Source organism: Taudactylus pleione, unplaced genomic scaffold (genome assembly GCF_031769625.1).
Source record: "Taudactylus pleione unplaced genomic scaffold, aTauple2 ptg000086l, whole genome shotgun sequence".
Lineage (NCBI taxonomy): Eukaryota > Metazoa > Chordata > Amphibia > Anura > Myobatrachidae > Taudactylus > Taudactylus pleione.
This window is the reverse complement of record NW_028284488.1, coordinates 20,971,993-20,994,249: the sequence shown is the minus strand read 5'-3', so window position 1 is coordinate 20,994,249 and position 22,257 is coordinate 20,971,993. Positions and strand designations below refer to the sequence as shown.

At 41.4% G+C, this 22,257-nt stretch overlaps 1 protein-coding gene across 2 annotated transcripts in view; it reads left to right on the top strand.

Moving 5' to 3' along the window:
* Positions 1-20,692, top strand: part of THAP9 (THAP domain containing 9) — a 68,011-nt gene extending 47,319 nt beyond the window's left edge. For both annotated transcript variants that reach the window (XM_088468770.1, XM_088468771.1), the window contains exons 7-10: positions 4,806-5,574; positions 6,589-6,761; positions 18,408-18,553; positions 19,690-20,692. In XM_088468770.1, the coding sequence (XP_088324896.1) occupies positions 4,806-5,574; positions 6,589-6,761; positions 18,408-18,553; positions 19,690-20,408 (1,807 nt within the window). In that variant the 3' untranslated portion in view covers positions 20,409-20,692. The remainder of the gene's footprint in view (positions 1-4,805; positions 5,575-6,588; positions 6,762-18,407; positions 18,554-19,689) is intronic.
* Positions 20,693-22,257: the final 1,565 nt, after the last annotated feature.

Sequence of the window (22,257 nt, the reverse complement as noted above, 5' to 3'; positions counted from 1 at the left end):
TAGCAGATTTTACTCTGTATAGAGCACAGCATGTTTAGCCCTAGTGCAATAAGTATTGATCTTCCACTTTTATAGATGTACAATGGATCCTCAGCATACAAATTTGTGCATATTTCTGAGCCTGTAATTAGTGAATGCATGCACAGCCTGTATATTCAAACCAGTTTGATCTCCATTTATCATATATATATATAAGGCAACACCCTAAACCAAGGACTGCCAGACTTTTGGACTTGTTGAACTACTCTAAAAGCCGAAAATGTTTTGCAATCTACTAAGTAGTGGGGCGTGGCGTACCCAAAATGGGCCGTGGTTTTGCAGCAAGCAGGGGTCCTTAGGGACTGTCCTGACAAAATCGAGACGGTTGGGAGGTATGCAGGTAATGGGTGGCAGCCAGGGAATGGGTTATAACCACACAACAAGGGCAAACAGAGAATGGGCGCTAACCACCCGGCCAGGGTAGAAAGGGAATGGATACACACTGACCACCCAGAACACCTGCCCTCTAAAACTGCATTATGGGCACTAACCTTTCTGCACACATCACTAATCCCACATATTACACAGTCTCCCAATCCCTCTCTACACACATAACAGGTAAAGTGGCATCAAGAGAGTTGTGGCAGCGGGTACACACCACCAGGACTGGCACTGAGTTATGTGGCAGGACGGAGGCTGGGAGTTGGCGACACTTACACATACATGCAATGCACTCACCCTCTGGAATCGCGCTGGTGTCTGTCTCTCTTGCCCATGGCCGGCACAGCAGATACCGAAAGATGTGGCTTCAATGCACAGCAAGCCAATAAGAATCAGCCTGATTCTTATTGGCTGCTGCTGATACATGTGACGTCGGTACAATACATGACACAGCTGCGGCTTCTGCCAGCAGTGACTTTGGCGCAGCACAGCAGACAATAAGAATCAGCCTGATCCTTGTGGGCTGCTGCTGGATGTCCACCACGATCAACAAGTCGAGTGTCCACGGTCGATCACGATCGGCGCTTTGGCCATCCCTGCCCTAAACCATCAAACCTGTGCCTTTACAATCCAATTGTAGATTTAGAGAACAAGATTTGTTAGAATTATTAGTTTTCAAGTGATATTTTGCTGGTTTATTTAGGCATCTAGTAGTAAGTGGTTAGTCAGAATTTAGAACCACACCATAGCTCATAATAATGGTTGCTAGAATCATCACAGTACAGAAATACAATGTGCACTGTTTTAGAATGGTATGGACTCTGGCTTCAAGCCTCAGTTTGTATCTTGTACACTCCACCATTCAGTAGTTAATCACTGAAAAAATACCTAAAACACCAACCATAACGAGCCGCTCAAAGGCAAATATTTTTTGTGCTTGGCAGCACATGGTATATTTACAACATCTGTGAGCTGTCTGGTACCAGCGTGACTCGCCTCTGATTGCTGGACTCATCAGGGCTAGGACTCACCCTCAGTGATCAAAACACACCATGCTTTTGGCCAAGGCGCTGACAAAATCAAAGTGGAGTCTAGAGTTCCTGCTTTTTTCTGGAGGTGTCCTATTTATGCTTTAGGCTTTGTGGTCTTTGTAATAATATAAAGACCACAGGGTGAAAGAGTTAATTTCTACTTGTCAAGGCTTCCAGACCTAAGTTATTATGTTTAGCTCATTTCATCCCACTGTTAGGTGAGGAATAAGATCCTCAGAAGACTCCTCATAGAGGTCAGCAGAAGGAAATAAATCGGCTTGGGTAGTTAATCGTCCATCTCACAAGCCTTTATGGTTTTTTTTACTTGCATCTTTTCTTGGTCCAGAATTCAGATGTATTCTTTCGACCCATACTGTGTCTAGAGCTATGAGGGACACTCTTACTGTGGAGTCCCTGAGATTAACTGCTGTAGTCAGCACCTATATAAGATGGTTCCTTCTTAGAGGAAATGCAGTTGCAGCGTTCCATTTGACAGTGTTCTAGGTCTAGCTAATTTCATCATGGAACAAGTCAATTGACTGGAGCAGTTTTTCAGTATGTCTTTCCAAAGGTGTATATCACTCTGCTGGTGGTTGAGAGGAGACTTCCTTTAGCAGAAGTCATCTGGTTTTTATCTGAAACAAATGCAGCCTCCAAAGTGGGAGAGTTGAGGCACTTCTGCATCGGTTACATTTTGGACTAAGGTGGCATCATTCATACCCATTAAATGTGCTGACCTCAGATTTTTCACAATGCTCACAGCAGAGAATGCCAGTATTTGAGAGTATGTATCAATCAAGATCCCTGCAAGTCAAGGCATAGTGGTGACTTATCTTGATCACCAGGGTGCCCTGGCCTTGAGAGAGTCCAGCAATGGACTATAATTATCGGAACTAAATATTGCCGATCATTCTGAAGTCCGTATGTTTTTTTCTATAGTGAATTCCTGCCCTTTCATTGTTCAGTAAATAGCTGCATAGAGTACATTTCACATGGCAAATTAATTAAAAATATACTGGATAGTTTAGAGGCTTTGAAAATGGCTCATTAACTATTTTTCCCAGATGTAAATATTACCATCTGGATTTGGATTATTTATATAATTTTTTTCTATACACCTTTAGTGCCTACAAATATTTTACTAAATCTATGCAGTCTAAACATAGCCAGCATAGATGAATGCTATTGTCTGTGCTTCATTATTATCTCCTCAAAAAACTTCCCTGTTAATGTTATTGATGTGTAATAATCTCACAATACAGCTACATGGGAATATGGTTCGTGGCAGAAGGTGCAAATATCATTGCTAACATAAACAGTTAAAAACTTGAAGTTGTAACAGTCTGCAGGGAAAGATAGCCAATATAAAAACATAACACAAAAAAAATCGTAGCTGGTGCATTACGTATATAGGGAAATAGCAAAATATTAGGTCTAGCATTCTCAGGTAAAAGTTACAGCTTCTAAACAAAAGTAGTTATGCAGGAATGAGTGGTCTGTAAAAGCTGAGGCAAATGTGCTGAACTATAGCAATGTACATATTAGGGGAGGAAATGATTATCTGTATATGAGAGATTTGTGTTAGAGAAAAAGGGGATATCCTATTAGCGACCATAACTCGTTATTCTCCGAAAAGTTTTCACTGATGAAAACTTTTCGCCAATAAATGGTTGTCGGGCTATCCTATTAGCTGTCGTTTTTGCAGGTGTGAATGCTTGTATTGCAGTTATCGCAATTCTTTTTTCAGGACCCTGGAGCAGGTTGAGTTGTGCAAAACCCATATTTTTGGCTAAAAATGTCATGACTTGGTGCCGAACCACCCTGCACCCACCTTAATGACTATTTAGGTTAAAATAATTTTTTAATTAGATTCATTTGGCCAATAATGACATCTCATTTTTGGGGTGAAAAAGTAAAAACTTAAGAAAAATGGGTTTAAAGTAGTGGGGCAGGTTTATTGGGGGCTGTATGGATGGGAAAGGTGTTTTAAACATTGCTGGAGGCAGTGACAGGTGTATTTTTAAAAACTTTTTACTAGTGCCCTAAAATGACTATAAAATATACTTACACCCATTTTAGTGTTCCCCTAATTAAACTACAACTTTTATTTTGTCCACTTGCTTTGTCATTATTTCACAGTTTTTTAGAAAAATGCCACAAACCCTTATTATGGCCACTAACAGACTATGCTATTACCCAATATTAGTTTACCTTTTTTGGGGGTACTGGCTGATTTGGTTATCGCTGGTTTTGTAATAGGATAGGATTTTGCATTGAGTTGGATCTTCTCGCCTCTCCTCCAGCTCACCTCACCTTGACCTAGAAACATGAAAATCAGGGAGAATATTCCTCCCATGATGTAGGTACCCACTAAGAGGGGATTTTTCAAAATTTAACTCCTATGGGGGTGAAACTGGCTAATATGTTTCCTCCCCCTGTTCAATGTCCTGCCTGACTGTCTCATTGTGGCTGCAGCACAGGTCAATATTCAAACACCAACTGTCACCCCAAGTGCTGCCAAACATCACTGGCAGTTGGTGTGGCTCCTCTATTTGAATAGTGAGGGAAGGAAATGTGCTACTATAGAGGTGAGAGAGGGGAATGTTAAATGTGTTATTTGGGATAAAGGAAGGGAATGTGTTACAACAAAGACGAAGGAGGGGAATGTGTTACTACGGGGGTGAGTGGGGGTACTTTGTTACTACAGAGGTGAGGGAGGGTAATAATTTACTACAAGTGTGAGTGGGGGTAATGTGTTACCACAGGTGTGAGAAAGAGATTATATTTCTACACAGGTGAGGGAGGGGAATGTCGAATGCGTTACAACACGGACAAGGGAGTATAATGTGTTACTACAGAGGTGAGGGAGTGGAATGTGTTAGTACACAGGTGAGGGAGGGGAATGTCTTACTATAGCAGTGATGCATTACTATAGAGGTGAAGGATTAATGTGTTACTGGAGTGGTGAGATGGAAACAGTAAATATCAAAGGTCTACCTGGGTGAAACCGAGTACATCAGATGGTATCACATATAGGAAGAGATGGAAATTGTGAAGAGAGGTGATTGGAAAACAAACCAAAACTATGAAATGTGGATTTGCATGGGAAATAATGAAGATCCACTTTTGAAAGAAAACACCAGTATAGCAGATTGTCCAATTCTTTCGTTATTTCATAATTTCATAATCCTTTTGTGAAGGCAGTTTCAATCATTTCATTCTACATTCTCTGTGTCATTGGACAGTTCAGAGCGAGCTGTTTCTTGATCTTTAACCATAGTGCTGTCAAATTTTTATTTGTTGCTATCATCCTATGTTACTTCTGCATGACATTGTATAAACTTCTATTTCTAGGTGGCTAAAGTCAAACAGAGAGGGACCTGGACTTAATTCTACAGTCTTCAAAACATTGCTACAGAAAAAGCGAACACACCCACATCTGTATACACGGACATGTATTGTGGTGGATTCATTGCCTATTCAACAAAACGTCTCCTTTGACTCGCAAAGAAATGAGTTTGTCGGCTTTGTGAATTTGGGAACAGGAGCCATAGGAAGTGGAAGCCATGAGATTGCCAATGAAGTGCTGATATTCATGCTTGTGGGAACAGCTGGTCACTGGAAATCCCCTGTTGCATATTTTTTTGTGAAATCCTTAACACCTCAAGCACAAAAACAACTTCTTGTCCATATATTGCTGGAACTGTGTGATAACGACTTTGAAGTAGTTGCTGTATTGATGGAACGTTGCCCACGTAATGAAGAAATGTGCACTTTGCTAGGCTGTACGTTCACAGATCCCTGCCAGCTGAAGACACATTTCTCTTTGCCCAACCGTGATTACAAACATTATGTTTTGTTTGATGTGGGCTATGAACTACAAACTGTCACTGATACAATAGAAGAACTTGGTTATATACAGAGTGCAGATGGAGTGATTACGTGGCAGTATATTAATTATATTATGAACATACATAAAACTACTAGAATGTTTCCACAGCTTGCAAAAATGCCATTGTTGGTTAACAAGCTAAGTCACAGCGTTGCCAATGCTCTAAGCTTCGTTCAGGCCTTACAGTATGAAGAATTTGATGGTTTCCAGGCCGTTGTAAGTTTTATTCAGGTAGGTTTCTTTATTTACATAGCATTGTATTGATTTTTATTTTAAAGGAGGAAGGATAAAAAATACATTGAAAATACAAGCACCATTTTGTTATTAGGTATATCAAGCCTCAAATGTTGCCTTGCATGTATTTATAAATGGGAGAACACTAATGACAGTGGATTAGATACAAACTGGGTTAATAAGTGGAGTTCTTTTGAGGATTTAACATCTATTTTTGATTGACTTAATGTGCATTATAATAACTATAGTGACTTTATTGCCATTGACCGTAATATAAGGGAACATTAATAATATAGTGACTTTTTTGCCATTGACAGTAATATAAGGGAACATTAATAATATGGTACTGTATTTCCAAAAATAATGATGGTTGTGCACACCTTCTATTTTTGTGGATGGTTACATACATAGGAGCGGAGGCTAATGATGAAAATGACTATGAATGGGGGGTTTGCAGTGCTAAGTGATAACGATCCACATGCCATTTCATGTGTTGTGCTTTGAGACATTTGGGGACAAGAACCCCTTTGCTGAACAGAAATGTGTATTTAGTAAAAGACAAACAATAAACAAAGGCTACAGTGTAGATTTACTAAAACTTCTACAAATTAAACTGGTGGTGTTACACATAGCAAACAGATTGTTTTCACGACGTCGTTCACAGACATATTTCTGGTACACACTGTCCGAAGCACACAAGATATATTGGCCGATCCATTGATCTGCCAATATATCTGCCAGCATAAGTCTATATTTATCATATTAAGAAATGTCAAGAAGCATTCAAATGAGCCAAGTTCAGCTGCACCTGTTAATATGACAGAGTACAGATCTCTCATATGTTTTTGGAAAATAATGTTAGTGTTGCAGTGACTTGTGTGAAAATGATTCTTCAAAGTTAAATGTTTTCTATATGTATTTTATGTATTTTCTAAAGTATTGGTTTTATTGTAAAACTAATTTGGGTTATCTACTGGTATACTTAAACATTTGTTTTATTTACATTTTTAGATTATTGGTAGGTTGTTTGACATCTGTAATAGCAGTAATGTGCGGATAAACTGTGACAAAGGCCCTATAAATCATACCAACCTAGATCAAAAACTCCAAGTCCTGCAGGAGACTCGGGAATACCTATTAACTCTCATGACATGTGACAATGATTTCCTTTTCCAAACATCAAGGTAACAATCAGTGCAATCGTATAGAAGCTGTTTTTAAATGTATTTTTTTTATATATGTATTAATGTAGTTATAAGTCCATTTATCTGTCATCCACTCTTGGGGACATTGCTCACCATGGGGTGTAGAGGGCGCTGTCAGGAGTTGGCGCATCAAAGTGCACTTGTTTGTAGAAAAAGCCCTCGCCCCTACACAGCAGCTGCTGGAGCAGCTTCTGTCAATTGTTTATATAATTTTTTTGTGTGGAAAGGCTTGTTTATATTAATTTCCTCACAAGGGAACTGTTAGGACACGCAACACACTGGGATGTGACTGCACTGGCTCACGCTTTCTATGGGGATGCAGCGAAGACGACCCGGTCCCCACTGTTTAGGTGGACTGGGCACCTCCAGGTATATGCAGCTGGCCACTACACGCTGCCACACTTTACAGTGCTCTCTCACTGTAATTGAAATGGGGCATGCAGCGCCCTCCAGTGCTCGCCGGCATTCTATATAATAGTCTTACACTGTGTCTAACCCCCACTGTCTCAGTCAGTCCCTGCAGTTTGTAAACTCTTGCAGGGGTAGAAGCCTGGGGTATTTGACTGGGGATGGCCATGGTTTCCCGATATTTTGGGCTATCGACTTTTAACAATAAGATATATCGTTGGATCAAGTATTTTGTTGCTAAATTTTAAATTGGTTTATGAATTTAAATATTATTGTCATCTTCCCTTCTTCGCTCCTGTTCTAATATGCTTCTGTGCTTACCCTAATTATTTTGTGCGAACAGAACGCACAAGCAGCTTCTGCCTGTTAAAATGATATGTGGCATGCCTATGTTCTGTGTGCGACTGCGGGTGTATCTGCATGCGAAATGCTACATTAGTGTCGTAGCGCCTTCTTCCTCCTTAAGGGGCATACACACTATACTATTCGCCGTTTGCCCTTTCAATGGCCCCTTGGGTCTTTACCAAGATCATGGCAGTTATGGCGGCCTCTCTTCGTCGTCAATGGATCAGACTGCTCCCTTTACTTAGACGATCTCTTGCTGTTGGCCAGCTCCCCATAGACTCTTCACAGCCTTCTGCAGGTAACCATTGCCTTTCTACAAATGCACGGTTGGCTGATTAACTCGAAAAAGTCTTCCCTGACACCCTTTCAAAGGATGGTACATTTGGGAGCCCTCTTGGACTCTCGAGTTCAGAGAACCTTCCTAACTGCGGACAAGATTTCAGCACTACAGCACAGACTATGCTGACTGCTTCACAATCACAGAGTTTGATTCACTCTGCAATGCAGGCCTTGGGATCAATGGTGTCGACCTTATCATGGTGGAGTTTGCCCAGTTTCACTCTAGGCCCCTCCAACACCTGATCCTCTCCAGGTGGAACAGGCTACCCCATCTGCTTAAATCCCAGAAGAGGTTCGCCTGTTCCTAGTTTGGTGGCTACAGACTTCCCATTTGTACTATGGGTCATCCCTTTTGGATCCGGGACTGGACTATCCTCACCACGGATGCAAGCTTCAGAGGCTGGGGCACAGTAACCGGCCAGCAAGCCTTCCAGGGCCGATGGTCCCCAGTCGAGACAGTGTTGCCAGTCAACATCTTGGAACTTCAAGCCATCTACAGAGCTCTCACTCTGGGTCAGAATATTCTGAAAAACTGGCCAGTACAAGTAGAGTCCATCAATGCCACGGCTGTGGCCTACCTCAATCACCAAGGGGGCACTCGAAATCAGTCATCAATGACAGAAGTGTCCCGCATTCTCACCTGGGCCGAACGCAATCTCTCAGCTTTCTCTGCAGTGTTCATCCTGGAAATTCTCAATTGGGAGGCGGATTTCCTGAGCCATCATGATGTGCATGCAGGAGAATGGTCTCTACATCAGAAGTCTTTCAGCTTCTAGTGGACACATGGAGTCTTCCGGAGGTGGATCTCATGGCCTCCAGACACAACAACAAACTTCCAATTTATGGAGCCAGAACAAAGGACCCCGACTCGGCCTTCATAGACGCATTAATATCAGAAAAAAGAAAGATAGAATAACTTGCGCTCCCTAACTGCTGCTTTGTACCACCTCCCAAGAGCACCAAATCTTGGCAAAATACACAAATAACACATATATGGAGTGGTCCACAAGCGCTGTTAAAAATTAGATCAGACGTTGTGCCTTTCGTTTTTCCTTTTTTAGAAGATCATATACGGATGTCCTGAAATTTCCAAGGAAAATTCAAAAAGAGATACTATCAGTTATATACAGGAGCCAGACTTCTAAAAACTTCAGGAAAGCCTTTGGACTCACCCAGACGAAATAAAATGTGTTCATCAAAAGGTTTCTTTGTCAGTCATATGCTTCCTTATTTCTTATCTCTGTAAAACCACATTGGAATAACACTCACGTAATATCGCATAGGTCTATTCCAATAAAGGTATCTTTTTGATGTCAAATATTCCAAAAGAACCAAAAGAAGGATCACTCCAATGGGTCCAAGCAAATCAATAACATTTATTTCCAAAAATTAAAAAACAAGTTCTTAAAAGTAATCTTCATTTAGAAAAAAACAAGCATAAAAAATAAAAAATTTTGAGGAAACACTCCAGACCAGATGGTCTGTTCCATTTCAGACCACACCAAAAAAAGTCCAGAACAGACCTTCCTCCCACATCAAATCCCGGGAAAAGAATGTTAAGGGAATATGGGTCAATTTGGACGGATGGTCAAATTGGTATATTACCATACAGATGGAACTGGATCCTGGGGAGTCCCTTTCATTTACCGACGCGTTTCATATGTATATCCTTCCTCAGGGTGTGAAGTGTAACAAACCATCATGGTCTTTTATACCCATTTCCTGGGTCACATGATCATTCAATTAACATAATTTCTAAAAACATCTTAAAAACCAAATGCATACAATGTACCATATAAGTAAAACATAAGGTAAGTATCCTTCTCACAGAGATCCAATATTTAATTGTAATCATACCTCTAAACATGTAAACATATAAAATATAAAAGTCCTCCTTGCTGGCAAGAAAAACCTGCGCCACTGCCGGAAGTAGCGAAATGTCACTTCCGGTCCTTGACCCACAAATAGGACATTTCGCTACTTCCGGCAGTGACGCGAAACTTGCATACACGAGGTCACGGGACAAGTACCGGATGTGATACATCATAGACTTCCGGTGATGACGCTCAACCCGACTTAACATACGGCAAGGAATAAGAGTGGTCCGTTCTCATCAAGTGACCGGATTGACTTCTGGACATTAACCAATAATAGAGCAACTACAAAGATAGGAATTATGGGCAATGACCCCCACGATTATAAGCATATATGGACATTCTCAAAGAGTATAAATGGACTTTTAGGAGGAGAAGTTCCCTGTTAAATACATAGGGTGAATTATGTATTAATAATCCAGTCCGGGTTTTTCTTACCAGCAAGGAGGACTTTTATATTTTATATGTTTACATGTTTAGAGGTATGATTACAATTAAATATTGGATCTCTGTGAGAGGGATACTTACCTTATGTTTACTTATATGGTACATTGTATGCATTTGGTTTTTAAGATGTTTTTATAAAATATGTTAATTGAATGATCATGTGACCCAGGAAATGGGTATAAAAGACCATGATGGTTTGTTGCACTTCACACCCTGAGGAAGGATATACATCCGAAACGCGTCGGTGAATGAAAGGGACACCCCAGGATCCAGTTCCATCTGTATGGTAATATACCGATTTGACCATCCGTCCAAATTGACCCATATTCCCTTAACATTTTTTTCCCGGGATTTGATGTGGGAGGAAGGTCTGTTCTGGACTTTTTTCGGTGTTGTCTGAATTGGAATAAACCATCTGGTCTGGAGTGTTTCCTCAAAAGTTTTTTTTTTTTTTTTATGCTTGTTTTTTCTAAATGAAGATTACTTTTAAGAACTTGTTTTTTAATTTTTGGAAATAAATGTTATTGATTTGCTTGGACCCATTGGAGTAATCCTTCTTTTGGTTCTTTTGGAATATTTGACATCAAAAAGATACCTTTATGGGAATAGACCTATGCGATATTAGGTGAGTGTTATTCCAATGTGGTTTTACAGAGATAAGAAATAAGGAAGCATATGACTGACAAAGAAACCTTTTGATGAACACATTTTACTTCATCTGGGTGAGTCCAAAGGTTTCCTTGAAGTTTTAGAAGTCTGGCTCCTGTATATAACTGATATTGTCTCTTTTTGAATTTTCCTTGGATGCTGCAGGACATCCGTATATGATCTTCTAAAAAAGGAAAAACGAAAGGGACAACGTCTGATCTAATTTCTAACAGTGCTTGTGGACCACTCATATGTGTTATTTTCATAGACACATTGTCGGTCAAATGGAACTTCCATTTTGCATATCTCTTCCCTCCAATATCCTTGTTTCCTCAAGTGCTTTGAAAGTTCAGACAGGAGGGAGGCACAGTCATGTTAATAGCTCCGGCCTGGCCCAGACATCACTGGTACTCCGATCTTCAAAGGCTCTGCATAGACTTTCCTTTTCAGCTTCCTCTATGAGTAGACCTGTTGTTTCAGGAACCATGTCTACATCCGGACCTAGCCCGTCTGTATTTAACGGCTTGGCTCTTGAGACATCCCTACTAATGGCTAAGTGTTTTTCCAGCTCTGTGGTCCAGACCATGCTAAAACTACGTAAACCAGCCTCAGCCAGGATTTACCACAGAATATGGCATACATATTTCCAATGGTGTGCTCCAAGAAACTATGACCCTCGGGTCTTTTAAGGTTTCTAGAATTCTTGCCTTTCTTCAAGCTGGATTGGATCTAGGCCTCCGCTTAGTATCTCTGAAAGTGCAGGTCTCTGCTTTGTCTATCTGGTTTCAGTGCACACCATCATGCAGGGTGTTCTACGAATACAACCTCCCTTTGTCCATCCTATGGCTCCATGGGATTTGTCAGTGGTGCTCCAAGCACTTCAGGAACCTCCATTCGAAACCCCTGGAATGAGTGGATGTCAAATGCATCTGCCCGTAGAGTATCGGATTTAGGGGTGCTTTCATGTCGCCCCCCCCCTTTTTGATATTTCATCAGGACAGGGCTGTTCTTTGAACGGGCTCAGGCTTCCTTCCCAAGGTGGTTTCTCGCTTCCACCTGAATGAGGAAATTGTGGTTCCGGTCTTCAATTCACCAGCAGGTGAGGCTTCTTTGGATGTGGTCCGTGCACCAAAGATCAGCATGGACCATACTGCTTCCATCCGGAAATCAGGCTCCTATATGGTTTCCACAAGAAGGGATGGCCAGCTAACAAACATATTCTGGCCAGATGGATTCGCATGACTATCTCACAGGCTTACACGCAGACTGGCCTTCCTGTGCTGACTACAGTCTCTGCTCATTCTACTCGCTCTGTGGGTCCCTCGTGGGCAGCGTGGTGCCTCAGTTGAACAGCTGTGCAAGGCGGCCATCCGGTCTTCTGTCCACACCTTTCTTAGGTTTAATGCCTTTGATACATTTGCCTCACAGGATGCTTCCTTAGGGCTTAGGGTTCTCCTATCTGCTCAAGAGCGTTTTCGTCCTTGAACAACTGCTTTGGGACATCCCCAATGTCTCCCTGTGGAGCCATATAGACCCAGAAGAAGAAAAGGAGAGTTATGGTAAAATTAACTCTCTTTCTTCCAAGTCCATAGGGTTCACAGGGCACCCGCCCTGACGCTCCTAGCTTCTATGGGTTTTCTTCTCCTGGTCACTTGTTTCCTTCTCTGTGTGAGAGCGTGATACCAGTCTTCTTTCTCTCCTGTCCTGCTCCTGCCTTGGGCTTGTTAACAAAACTAAAGTGCCATCAGGCTGTGGCCGGGGTATAGGGGGAAGGAGCGGAGCATCCTGGGATTGAAAAGCTTTGCTGTTGGTGTCCAGTCCTCCAGGTCCCACCTAAACCCCAATGTCTTCCTGCGGAGCCCTATTTACCCTGAAGAAGTACATGCTTAAAGGTGTTGCCCACACTCAGATAATTGCAAGTGGGTCTTCCTGCAAATTTTACAAAGTGCATTGCTTTATCTGACATCCTTTTATTGTTTTCTTACATGTAAATAAATCACTGATGTTTATACTGAATAATAACTGGTAACACAAATACAAAACTCTGTAATGTAATATAATAACATGTCCGATAATATGCTGTCTACCGGGATTAAGATTGTACCATGGTTTAGGAGTTATATTTTGAGTCATTTACACCATAACCATAGTGTACGGAAGAGTGGAGTAATTCAGCAAAGTTAAAGTTTACTTGAAGATTTAAGGGGCTTGCAAAGCAATGTAGGACCAATAAAAATTTTGTAAATTAATTAAGAAAGATAAAACAGCCTTACAAAAGGTTTCAGATTTCAATAACAAAATATTCTCCTATGCACCGGCACCATTCTAGTGTACTGTAGTTACAAGGACGTTCCGTGATGCTATGCTAGCAGAATTTGCTATAACAGTGCCAACTTGCCATGTCTCCGGGCAGCCTGCTCTCCTGCTCTAAGGGCTGCCCAGCGTCTTATCTTCCCGGCTGCTGTGCAGGTGGGCTCTTTTAAAGAAAGCAGACGCCTTCCTCTCCAGCCTTAAATGCACAGGCACGCGCTAACGCAACATCATGGCGCTAAATTCAAATTCTCTACCTATTTAAGGAAGGCTCTGATCACTATTCTAGTGCAAGAGTATTAGGTCACATCACCTTGCTCCAGCAAGACTTCTGCTTGTTCTCATTACATCCAGTTTTCTGCTTGTGCTCCCTGACATCGGCTTGTTTACCGTGCTGCTGTTCTGCCTGTGACTCTGACCTCAGACCGCCTGACTACGTATTTGCTTGCTGAACAAACCAGGATTTGTGCTGACAGGTCTATCTGCCCAGAACATGATACACTATCTGCCCAGAACATGATACACATGGACTTCGAAGAAAGAGAATGAACCAAGGTAAATTTTACCATAACTCTCCATTTTGAGCCTCTGGACTATGTGGCGTTTAAGTATCTCTCATGGAAGGTAGTTTTCCTTTTTGCCATTTCGTTTGTAAGACATGTCTGAGCTAGTAGCTCTTTCATGCTGGTCTGCATATTTGATGTTTCACTGTCTTTGAAGGGAAAGGAGTAATCTCGTTTTCATTTAAATCAGAAAAATGGATATTCTTGCATTGTTTCAGGATTTGTCATCAGTTATCAGTGATTACTTGTCCTTGCTGGAGGATGTGTGAGCCTTACAGGTCTATGTAGCTCACTCAGCTCTCTTGCAAAAGTCGGATAGTGTTTTTGTTTTGTATGAGAGAGGTTGGCCTGCGTCCAAGATGTCAGTAGAGCAATGGATAACAGCGACCATACGTTGGGGTTACGTTTCAGAGCACATTCCTGTTCCAGAGTGTATTTGTAGCTCACTGTACAAGATCACTGAACGCCTCTTGGTCACTGTGGTGTGGTGCATTAGTGGAGCAATTATGCAAGGTGGCCATTTGATCATCAGCTCATACATTTACAAAATTTTACAAATTCAATGTGTTTGTGGATAAGGATGCCAGCTTCAGGTGCAAAGTTATTCACGTTGCGGTGGCTGAGCTTACCAGCTTTGAAATGTTCCCATGGTGAGCAATGTCCCCCAGAGTGGATAACAGAGAAAATAGGATTTTTTGTACTCACCGTTAAATCCATTTCTCTTAATTCATCTGGGAGACAATCTGTTCCCTCCCCTGTTTTGTTGTTTACTACATGTGTCTTCACTCTACACATGTGTGCTAGTAGGCTTGAGTACTGTTTTAATTGCTGGGCTCTCTTTTGTGACTTTATAAAGTTTATTTGAAGTCCTGTTAGCTCCGGTGTGGCTTATGAGATTTACTGTAATGGGGAGGGTGTAGCTACAAACAAGTGTACTTTGATGTGCCAACTCTTCACAGTGCCCTCTACACCCCGTTGTGAGTAGTGTCTCCCAGATGGATTGATAGAAGCGAGTTTAACAGTGAGTACCAAAAATACTATGTGTTGTGGCACCACAGAGTATATACAGCTCATTACAAAGTTATAAGAAATAAAATACTATTCGAATAATGAGTGTAAGAAGATGCTGTAGGATTGAGGTCCCTACATAAAGATCTCATAATCTTGCATTACTGCCTTTTATTTTTTATGCCTTATATCTATGATGATTGTGATTATTATTAACATTTACTTATATAGCGCCTCCATATTCTGTTGCAGCTTACAATTGGGAACAAAATAGTAATAATACAAATAATAACAGACAGGGTAATAAGAGACAAAGAGGTAATTGGGCCCTGTTTGCATGCTTACAATCTATAGGGAAATAGACATTTTATACACAAGGATAAGTGCTACATATTGCATATTGGTCCAACAAGGTTGCAGAGGTGCTTGGTAGGCTTCCAAAAATGAGCAAAAAAGTATAATGTAAAGGTGCCCAAATCATATAAATGTATATAATTAAAATATAACTTATTAATTACATATAAAATGAATTATTCTAAAAAGAATGGTGAAATATTTTTTTTTTTTTTTTTAATAAAATCTGTGTTGAAGATTGTGTTCTTTAAATAAGGGATTTAGTGGTTTAGTGTGCCAATATCTATGTAGATTCACAATTTTCCTATTTAATTCTGTCTGGATCTTTCATATTATATTTGGCAACTATTTCAGACCACTGTTCAACAAGTAAACAATGTTGCAATATCCTGTGCTAACATTTATTATTTATTTATTTTATTTTATTGAACTATCCAACCTCTTAACCTGCTGAAATTATACGCACTTTATTTCCTATACTAAAAGAACAAATATATATACTTCAAAATATATCTTATTTGTGTCTAATTGTCATATTATTATATCTTAGTCAGGAGACAAAATAAACATATATTTTCCTGGATGATTCTGATTATATATCCAATTATTTTACTACATGACATACACACAATAATATCAGTAACCGTCTGTCTCTCACTAATTCTTGAATGAGCAGTTCCTGACTTAGAGCAGCATTTAGGATTAAAGTATAACAATATAGTTCTTATTATAAAAGCTGTTTTGCAACCATAGTGTTTGGTCATACAATAGTGATTCTGACATTGGCCCTCATTCAGAGCCGTACGCTCTGAGCAGAGCGCACGCTCTGAATGAGGGCCGGGCTCCATTTTCATGGAGCGTCCTCCTGGACGCTCGTATAGCTGTGGGTCACCACCCACAGGCTATACGAGCGTGCTTTTTGATGGCCGCGATGGTCGAGACCATCGCGACCATCGAAATTGCGAGCCGGAGCCAGCGGGTGAGGTTTTCAACCGCAAGCTCCGGAGTGATTTTGGCTCTATCAGAGCCAAAATCACTCCCACTGACATCACTAGTGATGTCAGTGGGCCGGCTTCTGACGGGAGGCGTTCCCGTGGGAACGCCCCCGTCAGGGAGGCACGCCCCCGGCACGCCCACCAAAGGGGGCGTGCTGTCAATCAACATTGACAGCACGCCCCCTTTGATCGGACACAACGAGCGAAGGACTTTCCTTCGCTCGTCGCGTCTGGCGCATGCGCACGACAGAGCTCCCTCCGTCGTGCGCATGCTCAGTGCATAACATCGACCCACTTGCGAGCGGACAGCCGCTCGCGAGTGGGTCTGAATCAGGCCCATAAATCAGTAATCATAGATAAACCTGAATGTGTGTATCCAATCCAGGTAAATGTCAGTGGTTGTTTTAACATAACATAATATACACCGGCTTATTCAAGGTTATAAGTGTAACTAACATAATGACAGCCTAAGTGTATCATAAAGTTCCCTCCGTCTAGTATATGAAATAGTATGATTGATACAGTTGTTAATTAGGGATTCAAATCCCGACCGCGGCATCCCGGCAGCACTGAAAATCCCGATCGTTCCCAGGTTAAGTATTCTCTAACCTATTCTACCCCCTAACCCTCCCTTACTGGTGCCTAACCCTAATCCCCCTTCCCCGCCGCCTAAACCTAAGTCCCCCAGGGGGGTGCCTAACCCTTAATCCCCCCTTCCCCTAGCCTAAATCTAACCTCCCGGGGGGGTGCCTAACCCTAAGTCCCCCCCGAGAACCCTAAACCTAACCCTCCCCACCCTGCGGCTGTCCGTGCCCGTCGCCCGACTTACCTTCGACCGGTAAGCCAGGTGTCGGGCTCCCGGCGTAGGGAAAATGACAGGCGTCAGGATTTCGACGCCTGTCATTTAACCCTTGCCGGGATTATAAAGGTAATTAGATAAATAACGTCTGTAGCTGAGGCAAGTTCACTTCATGCTATTTATCTTCTCATGCAGTGCTCTATTATCTCTACTAGGAGCATATGTAGTGTTATAAATCATATATAGTACACAGTTATTATGTTTAATTAGACTGTGTTGCAGCTTCTTATTATGAATGTCATTCTGCCCCAGCATATATTTATTAAGGCAGTTCACATGCAGACATTCCTCATATCTGGACTAATTTCTTCCCAAAACACCATGTCAATTCACAGCCAATAGACAAATATGCAAGTTATATTGGGTAAGCTCTGCACAAGGTCCAAGTCAGACACTCTGAATAACGGTGTTTATGAAAACGGATAGCATGCAGGCATTGCTCATCTAGGTTACTTGTTCCCTGAGGCACGCTGTCAGTTTACTACTTCTGGACTTAGGGCCTGATTCAGACCCGTTCACGAGCGCACAGCACTCGCAAGCGGGTTGATGGTCCCTCACTGTGCATGCAACGGGCGCTCCGTCGCTACAGGTCTCGCAGCAAAGCGGGGCAGCTGTCGATTGTGATTGACAGCTTGCCCCGTTTTGGAGGCGGGCAGGGGGGGTGGCTGGCCAAATGGAGACATTCCCGAAGGAACGCCTGCCGTTTGGGGGCGGCCCCACTGACATCACGAGTGATGTCAGTGGGTGAGCTTCCGGCTCTATTAGAGCCAAAAGCTCTGGGGCTTGCGGGAACGAGACCCTACCACAAGGGTCTCGTCGCAAGCCCCAATGGTCGTGACCATCACGACCATCACCTGGCCGCTCGCTAAAGCTGTGGGTGGTCACCCACAGCTTAGCAAGCGGCCAGGAGGCAGTCTTTAAAAAAAAACAGGGACGCCCTGATTCAGAGCGAGCGCTCTCAAAGAACATCCGGCTCTGAATTAGGCCCTTAGTCAAGAAAGCACTGCATGTAATTTAAACGGGTGGTTTGTGGACACATGGAGTAGTAATGCTATTATCCAAAACAACTGGTATTTGTCTACCAAGTACTACTAGTCCATCTATGCTGCGGCATACATTCACCCTATAAGTGCAGCACTAGATAGGATTAGTAAAGTAGACACTTTACTAATGTTTATTTTGTCTCCTGACTAATATATAATAAAATGATAATTAGACACAAATAAGATATATTTTGATATAAATACATCACTAAAGGGCTTGAAAGAAAAAATCAGAAGCACATGTACAAGCTAATACAATTATCTTCAGCCGGAAAGCCATGAAGCTTATTTTCCTTCAATAAATGCTTTCATTTGATTCCCATTTTGCTAGTATAGTATTAATATAACATCCACAGTTTTTATTATCCAACATGAAAGTGCTGAGATATGTCAGTAGTGATGACCATATCTTCGTGTCCTTTCTCCTTTCAGTTCATGGTGCACTGTTGGTCTCCTTGTGACTATTACTTCTCTCACAGAACTGTTGCCATATCTGTTGCTGGACCAAGAATATGTCGCCACTTACAGGTTCCGGACAAAGCACCTCAAAGAGTTTTTTAGTAGTGTCAGTAATACAGGTGAGTACTGTTTTTTGTTTTTTTTTGCTTTATGAGTTTATGATTACATTTAAACACTATAGGGAAAATTGTATTGCCCATAGTAGCCAATTCTGTTCTTATTGTCATTGTCATTTTTCCAGCACAGTTTAGAAAATGAAAGGAAACATCTGCTAAGGGTAGTACCTTCATTTTACTTTGCACCAGTTTTCCCATTTTTTCCCCAGTATAATTTATCTGTAAACCAGTCAGGCTTTGGCTGGTCTCATTTAATAGCTAGGATGGCATTCTAGGATTTACATGTCAGCCACTGTTTGTATAAGTGTGCTGTAAATTATATACAATTGATCACACTGTACTGATATATTTATTTATGGAGAAGACAGACATTACTCTGGGGTCTACCACCAGTAGACGGGACACTTTAAGGACAGAACACCTTCAGTGCTAGCTGGACCCCTTTCACTGCATGTTTCATATTATATATTAGTTTCATTTCTGAAACCTGGGGATTTACTAAAGGTTGATTTTTAATCGATTTTGATCAATTTAAAATCAATAAAAATTGATCAACATCGATGTTTTTTGGGGGGGTTTTTTAGGGCTAAATCACACATTACTAATACTTAAAAAATCAAATCAACAATTGTCTGTTAGTTAATGTGGGATTTAGCCCCAGAAGCACAACATCGATGATGATCGTTTTTTGAAAACAAACTTTTAGTAAATATTCCCCTTGGAGTGTGAATGACTGACTATTCCCTTCACCATCCAATCCTTTTGTGGGACACTAAGCATTATTAGGATGCTTTCCATGTCCTGGCCTGGCGCGTGCCATTAGTGGCTAAAAAAAGATGTTGGGGCGACAGGTCAGTGAATGCATGTAGCCCTTTCAGCACAGCAGGTTTGTGCTCTCATCTGACCCTCATTACAGTGCACACACCAAGGCTGCAGAGTGCCAGTGCTGTTTCTCTACAGTATGTATGGGTGTATATGTTTATATAAACACCTATTTACTTACACTGCACTATCCATATAATATACACGTGACAACACATGCAGCAGAATTCCAAACCATGTGATCACAAAATGCTTTCTGCTAAATATATTCTCATATGCACTGTGTATTGTCAGTTTCATGTTTTCTCTTATTTTAGGTGGCTCACCTGTGGGTCCTACAGCACTTGAAGTAAAGCTTGCAGTAGAAAAGCTGCTGTCACAGGGTAGAATAATGGATATGTATGTGGAGACAAAGGACTGTTCATTAGACACAAGGATTGGACAAAGCCTCCCTGGTCATCTACAGCACCTTTACTATCCATTTGAAGAGTCCAGTATTAGGCTTTCTGGTCATTTCTATTCGTCCCGCTTGCTAGATGTGACTGTCCACAATTCTGAAATGTTTATTGCAGGCTGGGTTGTAAGAAGAGCTTTCAGCCAACTCTGCTGCAATAAGTGCAGGTGGGCACTTGTTACTGATGATCACCCACAAGACTTTACATGTGCATATCACTTATTGCAAGTTAAGGAAAGCACCACTTATTTTATGCCATCAGATGGAACAGTGAAAACTGTGCAAACAGCAGAGAAGGCATTGTATCGCATGTTGAAATATGACCATTCTAAGCACAGCACTTCTGCACTAATGTTGGAGTACCAGGTACTGTTGACATTGGGTTCCACAGATATATTTAACCTGAAAGAACACATAGCACACACACAGGTGAACATCGGTAATCATCACTTTCAATTAGTGCGTTTGATCACCTCTCTGTACTATGCACTAAGAAAACCCTATATTGCCAAAATAAGCCGAGCAAATAAGCAGCAAGCTCTTGTGAAACAAACTCTAACCGGATATCGAGTTTTAATATGAAAATTTCCACAAAGGACAAGCCAGTTTGCTATTATTCAACGAGTTAAGCCATTTTCGGACACTGCTGACATGCTCCCATCTATTTAAAAATATACATTGTGGAAACAATCATGGTAACAGCAGCATGTCCAACTGTTCAGGCAGATGAAATTGTATGTATTAAAAATAGATAAGGGTAGACAGAGAATTTGAGTTTCAATGCTGCTTAAAAATTGCACTTGTACTGTTATAGCTTTAGTTCCAGTTTTATTGTAAATTGCTAAATAAACTACTATTTATCAGTGTATTTGTATAAATAATATTCAAGAAAACCAAGTATGAATAAGGTATCCATTTTTGAATACCCCTTTCAGACTAGCAACAAAATCCCAGGTTTTTTGAATACCCCTTTAAGACTAACAACAAAATCCCAGGTTATTAAACATGAAAGCGCAGCAACCCGGGATGTTGCTTAGTTTGAAAGGGTCCTTTAAAAAAAAAAAAAAATCCAGGTTGAGCAACCTGGCATCTCAACTCGGGTAGTTACAAGGGTTGAAGCCAGGATCTACCTGGACCGTGGTGCAGTGTAAACAGGTATTGTAACCCGGGTCATACAACCCGGGACCCATTTACAGCATAGGAAGAACCGGAGCTTGGAAATTATTTCATCTCCAAGTGCCGACACTGTACCCGTGTTCAGTGATGTGGCTGGCCCGGGAATAAGCCGCTTGTCTGAAAGGGGTCTGAGCCGGGTCGCATCCTGGTTGGACCCATGTTCAAAATTCCTGGTGCGACCTGACATTTTGATCTGAAAGGGGGGACTTGAAATGCAGCCTTGCATTTATTGGCAGAAATATTTCTGAGTAAAGAGTGTGGTGTAGTGCATGTTCAAATGATCCTGGAAAAGTTTCTTTTACACTCCCATGAAAACATGCCCCCTTACCATAAAGTTGCCTCCGCCAGCCTAAAGAGATGTGGTTATCCTTGCTTTTGTGCTGTTGTCTCCATATCCTTACTCTACCATCTGCTGATGTGATTGAACTCATTATTTGTCAGACCATATGACCCATTTCCAATCACTGTCTAATTTGTGTGTTCGTGAGCATATTGGAAGCATTTCACCGTTTACAGCAGATAGCAATGGCGTATGGACAGGCTTTCTGCTTCTGTAGCCTATACAATGTAATGTAACGTACTGAATTGTTACCCGTCTGTGGGGCTAAACAAGTCTGCCCACTCTCCGTTCCGCTCAAGCATACAGTAGCCGTTTATGAACACAGGCCTTGCTCTCTGACCCAATTTTTTGTCTGCTGGTCCACTCAGTGTACACTTCAGCTACTGCCGCCCTCATGCAATTCACCAGTGCATCAGTTTTGCTAATGCTCTCGCAGCTGCTGCAAATGCCAACAATCATTCCACTTACAAAGTCCACCATATTGCGAGGTTTATCCATTATTTCATGAGGCGTGCACTAATAGGGGTATTCAATATGGAGCGAAAACTCAGTTTTTGCAATGTTTTCGCACAGATGACGTCATTTTCGGAGGTTTTGGTTTTACACCGTATTCAATTTCAAAGACTTTTCGCAGGTTCGAAAAGTCTTTGAAAAAAAACGGGGATAACTTTTCACCACTGAATAGGTGGCGAAAAAAAGTGCAGAATTGGGGTTTAGGGGTGCAGGCTTAAAAAAAATAGCCTGCATCCCTTGGAATGACATTTTAAAAATAACTGTGTCAAAAAAAAGTAAAAAAAAAAAAAATAGGGACACCCCAAAAAATTAATTTAAAAATTGGGGTGAAAAAAAAAAAAAAAAAAGGGAAAAAAGTGTTTCAAAATAGGGTAATAGGTTCAGGGCTATTCTGCAAGTATG